Raw genomic sequence first — 8,302 nt, 5'->3', positions numbered from 1 at the left:
AAATCTGGCTGGCTCCAACAATTTTCTAGTCTTACTGCCTTGTCTTGGCTGCTTGTAAACTACACTCTTTAATCATAGAACTCCTTGCCTTGAATGGGCAGTGGGTTCACTCAAGCTCTCTCTTTTGCCTTATTTGAAGGTCATTTTAATGAAGCTCACATTCAATGCAATCAGTGATTTAAAAAAAAAACAACCCTCATATTGATTTGTGATGGCTTTGGAGGAAATGATTTCACTTGGCAACTTAGGGATCTTCCTTTGCTTTATATATTAAATAATCAATATTTTACTTTGTAAGCTCTTATCTTCATTTCATACATCCAGAGGAATCCATGGTCAACAAATTCTAAGACCTTCCAGATTCCAAGGAGGAAATCCATCTTCTTCTTCTTCACAAGCAGTTAAATATAACCTACAATTCTCATTTTCTTTTGTGTGGATTTCTCAAGAAAAGAGAATGAGATGCAAAAGTCCATCATATTTTGTTTGTTTATATATGAAAATAATTAGCCAGGCATGTGAAAATTATGGTTTTTGGAGTCAGATTCCTTAACTTATTTAAGTTGTGGCAACATTTATATATGACTCTGGAGGGACAGAGCTGGAATAGACTGTTTCTAAGTCATCTACCTTAAAGGTAATCAGTATTGTGTTCACCTGGAGTTCAAAGCATTCTGGCTCCAAAGCTCTGAGTACCAACAAAGTTTGAGTATTTTCTGTTTTGTTTGGGAGCTACTGGGCCTGGAACATGTTAATGTTATCTCTAAACTCTCAAAAGAGCTACTGAGAAAAATGTAAACAAATATAAAGAGATGTAAACATGGGGATTATAATTCCCACTTCTGGGCACTTTTATAAGAATCAGAGAAACTGATTTATTTTAAAAATTGCTGAGTGCAAAGTGTGCATTTTCTAGGCACAGACAGCTGTCTGTTTCCTTCCTTTATCTCTTGTAATAAACCATACTTCACATTACATGAGCATTTGCAGATCTGTTAAATGACTGACTAATCTGTGCAACACTGGGGTCTGTTGAACTTTGTCAGAGACCAGCATTATGAAGAAAGAAGGAGGGGACCAAGTGTTAGGTGGCTTTTGCTGTAAGTAGTAACCATGACTTTACCTACCAGGCATTATTTGATTGGAGAACTCTGGCAGGAATGAAGTAACTATATTATAGACATTAGGGAACAGGGTACTTTCTCTGCTTTCAGATGGAGAATAGCCCCGATGTTTATTTACAGAATACTTGTTCCTGTTTTGCCTTAGATTTATGTCTGTTCTGTTAGTGTCTATCTTCACATTATTTTCTTTCTGAGGGATCATTTGCTTACAGATTTTTAAGTTATAATATTTTGCTATGGTCAGGTTATTTCACTATTTCTCACCTAAGATTTAGGAATGCAGATCTTTACAATTAAAATTGGAAATATTGTTATACCAAGACAGAATGTGTTGGGTAGAATATTAAGGCATATGATTGCATTCTGAAATACGTTAATATGTGAGAAACAACAGAACTTCAAGCATGTTAAACGTAGGTAGTAACTCCTCACCACTCTGTCTGAAATTTTCCTTTCTTCTTCGGATTCATTTCATCTTTATTTAGTTCATTCCTTTTGTTTCAAAATGGTTTTATGAAGATGTAATTTACATATCACACAATTCACCCAGTTAACAGGATGGTGTTAGTTTGTTCAAACTTCTGTAACCACTACCACTATCCATTTACAGAACCTTTCTATTGCCTCGGGAAGAAAAGACCGTAGTAGCCATGTTTTGTTTCGCATTTTCATGAGAAAAGAGGGCCACAGAAACTCCAGTGGGGCAAAATAGAAAAGAAGAAATGCAGTAAGTCCTTTCTGCCTCAGCCAGCAGAGCAAGCAACCAACTCCACCTCCCCGTGATGTTACCTTCCCAGCCCCAGGGCCTGTCGATCACCATGGAAGCCCCGCCTTCCACTCTTACCACTCAGCTGCCCGAAATCCTGGAGCATTGCTTTGCCCTGGAGCAGATAGTTTGTTGTTGTTTGTCGTTGGTGGTGTTGTTTTCAACAAAAGATTGAGTTGAACTTTCAATAAACAAGTAAATAAAACTAACGATCGCAGGGGGCTTCCTCCCGAATGAAATGCCCGGGGTTGCTGAATTCCACCCGAGCCAGAGGGGAGTGATTAACTAAGCCAGGGGCAGGGAGGGCGCAACTTCTTTTAGAGTGGACCGTGAGTTGAGTGCCTTGTCGTTGTCTTAGGCCGACTTCTGTGACTGAGCAAGGAGGGCTTCCTGCAGGGGAGTTTCCCGCTGAAGCCAGGGAGCTGGAAGTGCTGGTGCGAGCTCCCTTTTATTCTGGCCTTGCAGCTGGATTCCAGCACAGAGCGCTGGGACGCGCGCCGGCTCCCCCAGGCCCCACTGGAGCCTGTTGCTTTCCGGGTGGCTCCAGGTCGGTTTTTCCCAGCGCCTCTAGTGAGGCTTACAAACTTCTAGGCTCTGGGGCTTACCTCAGAATTTGTCCCCGCCTCCTGATTGCTCCCCTAGGGCCCTGGTCACCCGGGTTCCAGTTGTTGCCTTTAGGGCGTCCTTGGAACCAGGTCTGCACCGCGGGTGTGGGGAGGGGGCACCCGGAGCGATGAAGCCATCCTGGCTACAATGTCGCAAAGTCACGGGTGTGGGGACTCTAGGGGGACCCCTGCCCTCAACCCCTTCGTCCCGGGGAGCTGGGGTGGCCCGCAGGGCTTTAGTGGCCTCGGGCCCCTGGGGCAGCCTTGGGGGGCGCAGCTGCCGGGCGCTGTCCTCGGGCGGCGGCAACGAGTACAAGACCCACTTTGCAGCCTCGGTGGCCGACCCAGAGAAGTTCTGGGGGAAAGCTGCTGAGCAGATCAGTTGGTACAAGCCCTGGACCAAAACGCTGGAGAGCAGATACCCGCCTTCCACTAGTTGGTGAGTGACTTGGCCAATTTCCCTGACTCCTAACTTTTTGGACTCCAGCAGCTGGGGATAGGCAATCTGAAGTTCTTTCAGGAAAGAAAATGGAATCTGAGATGTGCTCAGTGCTGGGGTGTGGGTGGGGGCAGAGGTGGAGGTGTGTGGGGGGGGGGGGGACATTTCGTTATCCTAACTGTATTGTCTTCTCCTCTTGCAGTAGTTGATTACCTAAAGTGATCCAATAAACCACAGATTTCCAGATCCGTTTTCCAAAAACCAGAGATGATCTGGGTGACAAAGTCTGTGTTTGGCCCTGGGGATGTAAAGAGACAGTCCAATCCAGTAGGAGAGACATAAACAAAGCCTTGCTGTCGGCAGAAAACTGGGAAGGCATCACTAATTATCTGTCTTTCTAAAACATCCTAACTGTGTAGGGTTTGGAAGGATGACTTTGTCCTCTCAAGGTTCTTAAGGGCCTAATTAATTATGAAAGCCCAAGAGGTGGAAAATAGCTTGAAGTGTGACAGACGCTGTGATGGCAAGTAATTGTGTTGGTTGACTGGAGCAATGGAATAAGGGGCTAGTCAGTCAGGGGCTCCTGTAGGGAAGAGATTTCCAAGTGCAGCCAAGTAGCTAGGCCTATGGAACTCCATAGGCCTGCTGTGTTTGTGAAGCTGAAACACAAATACCCAGAAAGAACACAGACTCAGACCACAGAGTTTTCTTGAGATGCCCGTAAAAGTGTTTCACAGGCATTTTTTTTAAAGTTAATTTTATTGTTAAGGTGGTGTACAGAGGGATTACAGTTACATACATAAGATAGTGAGTACAGCATTGTCAAACTTGTTACCCCCTCCAGCAGTTTTCTCCCACTTTCCTTCCCCCAACCCCCTCCAAGTTGTACAATTCATTTCCAATATAGTGGCTTGTGAGTGTCGCTGTTGCCTTGGTTTGCCCTTTGTCCTTTGTCTCACCACTTTGTTATTCCCCTTCCCTTCCCTAATTCAGACAAACATATACAACACTCAGGGTACGGAGATCAAATACAGTGACTACAGTGGACAAACCATAGGGGGAAAAACCCACAAAAGAACAAAGAAATCACATAGTACATTGAAAACAACAACAACAACAAAGAAAAACCTCTTGTTTCCATGTATTGGAGTTCATTTCACTTAGCATCACTTATATGGTTGTATGTGATATATATATACACAATGGAATTCTGTGCTTCTATCAGAAAGAATGACATTGCCCCATTTGTAAGGAAATGGAAAGACTTGGAAAAAATCATATTAAGTGAAGTAAGCCAGACCCAAAGACTCATAGATACCATGGTTTCCTTCATTTGTAATAATTGGTATATGTCTAGGATAGTACTAGCAGATGGACAGAATAGTTACAAGCATTATTTTTATATAACAACAAACAGACCACACTCTAGAATAAAGGCCACACTTGCTAGGCTAGTGAGGTTGAGACATCAAGTCCATGAGAAACTCCTGCATGTTTGTGGAGGAAGGGATTACAAGGTTTTCCTTGAGACTATGAGCACCTTGCCTTTCTATTTCATTTTTTTTTTTTTTTAACCAATAGTATTCCATTTGTATGTGTTCAGTGAGCCAGGCACTATGGGCATAACAGTGAAACACAAAGTTCTGCTTCTCATAATTAATGACTGTGTTCATAGTCAAGTTATTTTAATCTCTCTATGCTTCTGCTTTCTCCAAAACAGAGTATGTGTATAATAATTAACTGAGGAAGGAAAGGATTAAGATCATATTTTGTATCTTATGGGCTATATTTGATAAAGACAGAACACCAATCATTATATTTACCCATCATAGTCATTTTAGGAGCAGGAAACTGTTCCTAGTATTCAAAGCCCTAGTTCAAAGTTCATATGTCAGGAATGATTATGATACTTGTTTCTGAGCCCTCTTTATGTAAAGCCAATGTTTGGAAATTACCACTAAGAAGGCACTGAGACCATAAGGTGAAAAGCAAATTAAGGTAATTAGGGTCAAACTTAAGGCAGTGACAAGAGCAGGAGGGCCATTCCAGAAGGATAATGGGGGTCAGCAAAGGTCAAGAGAGCACAGAGAAAGGTGGATCCATGTGTTTAGCAAATAGACATGAAGATTTCCTTTCTTATAACTTGAGGTTTTTTTTTCTTCTTAAATTCTAGTTGCTTGACTAAAGTTTCTAAAAATGCATGCATAAAATGTTGTCTTTATTTTCAAAAAGGCCTTCATATTTTAAGAAATTCAGTGCATTGTAGATCACTGACATTTGTTAATACTCTATCTGAATTATTCATCTTTGTACTCCTGGAATAAGGTACTTTCACCTGTTTCATAGCAGCCCAGAGATCAAAGTGAATGATAAAACTTGGAGTCTGAATTTATTTCAGCAGTGTGATTCAGTCTTGCCCAGAGTAATACTTGACAGAGTGGAGTTGGGGGAGGAAGTAAGATAGAATCCTAGTCACTAGTTTCATTCAGTGAATGGTTCCTCTTTGACTTTATTAATACTTTGGATATTGAATATCAAATATTGCTGATTGGTTAGGTTTTTGTTTTTTTTCTACACAAGGCCAGACTCCAGGGCAGGGTGAATATCCTCCCCACACTTCTTCTCTGTGTATTTTCCTAAGATATGAGGCAAAGCTAGGATATGATTTTAAAGCATAATGCATAGTTTGATATGTTACTGCTCTATGATTTTGAGAAGTGGTAAGTTAGCATAGACATGATCTGGTATGGAGGAGCTTGTTTATTTTCTTTGAAGTTGGTATCTGAGGGAGAATGGCAGTGAAGCATTTAAGCTGAATAAGGAGGGGTTGCTACAAATAATCGTTATCTCACATCTGGAGCTGGCACCTATGGGGCACAGGCACTGATGCACTTTGGCTTTTTGGAAATAAGTGTGAGTCCTTTATTATAAGGTTGTCTCTGTTTTTCTTGACATAAACTCCCCTCAGAGATATGACACATAAATATCTTGCAGATTAGCTTTCCCAATGGCATATCCTACCCAATATTTTACACACATGGTAGAATACAAATCTTTAAGGTTGATATATGGAAGAGACTTTCTGTTGGAGTGAATGACTCTGTAAAACACATTTATAGTACTCTACTTTCTGAGATTTTTATATGATTCATCCCAAGCATTAAACTTGTGGAGAAACGCTCCCCACACTGAAAAAAAAAGGTGACTTTTGGATATTAAATCTCTATCAGAAAGACTTTAGTGGTGAACTGTAGTCACAAGCTAGACAAAGAGAAGTCCTGGTGATTTCTTTAATTGTGGAACAACTCAGTGAATTAGGTATTCTGCTGCCCATTCTGAAATTGAAATCCCTGCTAGTCCCTGAAGAATTAGGCAATTTGGTTTTCCATTGTACCGTGGCTGACTCTGGTCATCTATTTATCTCTTTCTACAGAAGCATTGCAATCGAACTTTATTTTTATTTAAATGGAATCAAGCATTAAGATTCTCAAAAACATTTGATTTACTATTCATTATGTATTATACTAAAAATAAAAAGATTAGGAGCTAGGAAGGTGGCTCAGTGGTAGAGTGCTTGCCTTGCATATGGTGTCCTGGGTTTGATTCCTCAGCTCACATAAGCAGAAAAAGCCAGAAGTGGCACTGTGGCTCAAGTGGTAGAGCACCAACCTTAAGCTGAAGAGCTGAGGGACAGTGCCCAGGCCCAGAGTTCAGGCCCCCCCACCGATGGAAAAAAAAAAGATTATTTACATGTAGCTAACATTTCTTTGGTAGAAATAGTGTAGTTTTTTTTTTTTTTTTTTTTTTTTTTTAGGTGTAAGATCTCAATATTTTACTAACTTTGAGATTAAATGACTCTAAAGTATTAAATGATGCCAGGTAGCAATGTCTCATGCCTGAAACTTGGCTACTCAGGAGACTGAGATCTGAGGACCATGATTTTGAAACCAGCCTAAGCAGGAAAATCCATGAGACTCTTATACTAATTAACCAGCAAAAAGCTGGAAGGGTGATGTGAGTGAGATCAAACCCCAGATTACCCCCCCCCCCCAAAAAAAAAAGAAAAGAAGAGGAGGAAGAGAAGGAGAGATGGAAAAGGAGAGGGAAGAAGCAGAAGAAAGAATAACAACATATTATATATTACCCCACTGAGAAAAGTACAAGAAAAAAATACAGAGATTTTGCCAGTGGATTACAGAAGTATAGAAAGAAAGGGCAAAATATTTGGGTATCATGGGATTTAAAAGAAAGAAGAGATAAAAATAATCAAAGTCAGTAATGACAAAGGACACTTAAAATGTTTTAAGGTTATTGAGGACTGGAAGAAATTAGCTATGACTTTATGTGGTGTCTGTATGTGTGTATATGTGTGTGTGTGCACGCACATGTGTGTATGTATGTGCACATGAGTGCACATGCATACACACATACACATACACATACACACTAGTACCAGGGCTTAAATTCACCGTTTCATATTCTCAGTAGACTATCCTGCTCATGGCTAGCACTCACCATTTGAGCCATACCTTCAGCCTGACATTTGATGGTTACTTGGATATGATTCTTACAAAGTTTTCTCTCCAGGTTGGCTTTGAACCACATTTCTCTCCCAAGGTCCCAGCCTCCTGAATATCTAAAACAACCAGCATGAGCTAGTGGTGATTTTTAATAAGGTGATGTCAATAGAAAAATGAAAACCAAATCTAGAACAATCCATTACAGAATGGAATTGGGGTAGGGGAAAAAATAACCCAAAACATTTTGTAGATTTATTTGGCAGTGGCAGGAAGGAGAGACAGGAGAACAGCATGTGGAATTATCTGGATGAAATATATATATGTGTGTGTGTGTGTATATATATATATATATACTCTTCATATTTATAATTTATCTTCCTACCTTTTAGCAAAAACCTCTTTTAAGGGTGTAATAAATGATCTGTAAAGTAAGAATTTTGCTTATTTTGAAACCAACAGATTGCTTCATAGGACATTTTGTTCTTCCAAGTTAAACTTTTTGTGGTTTGTTTTATTGTTTTCTTTAGTTACTAGAACTTCATGGAAGAAACAGGATAGAATCATCTAAAAGATGGAATCAAGAGTTATCCCATGAACCTATATGTTCTCATTCCATCCTGTAACAATTCCTAGTGAGCTGGAAATCTAAACATTTGGTTGTGAGTCTGGCAGATGGAAACACTTGAAAATGGATAAGTTAAGTTTTATTCGGTGGTCTCAGAGCCAATGAACTGTCCTGGAGGGTTTCTCATGTATTGTCCTTTTGCCTTTTGCCAAGACTGCAGGGTTAGTACTACAATCTCCTTTCACATCTGGGAGGATGGAAGTCAGTCTGCATATGAACCCCA

The 8,302-nt window shown here is 40.4% G+C and overlaps 1 protein-coding gene across 1 annotated transcript in view; it reads left to right on the top strand.

The window, feature by feature from the left end:
- The first annotated feature begins 2,349 nt into the window (after nt 1-2,349).
- Acss3 (acyl-CoA synthetase short chain family member 3) overlaps nt 2,350-8,302 on the top strand; it is a 143,812-nt gene continuing 137,859 nt past the window's right edge. The window contains exon 1 of the mRNA XM_042698913.1: nt 2,350-2,934. Coding sequence (XP_042554847.1) covers nt 2,624-2,934 — 311 coding nt within the window. The 5' untranslated portion in view covers nt 2,350-2,623. The remainder of the gene's footprint in view (nt 2,935-8,302) is intronic.

This window comes from Dipodomys spectabilis, unplaced genomic scaffold (genome assembly GCF_019054845.1).
Source record: "Dipodomys spectabilis isolate Male_0828 unplaced genomic scaffold, ASM1905484v1 ptg000234l, whole genome shotgun sequence".
Lineage (NCBI taxonomy): Eukaryota > Metazoa > Chordata > Mammalia > Rodentia > Heteromyidae > Dipodomys > Dipodomys spectabilis.
This window is presented reverse-complemented; position numbering and strand designations above follow the sequence as displayed.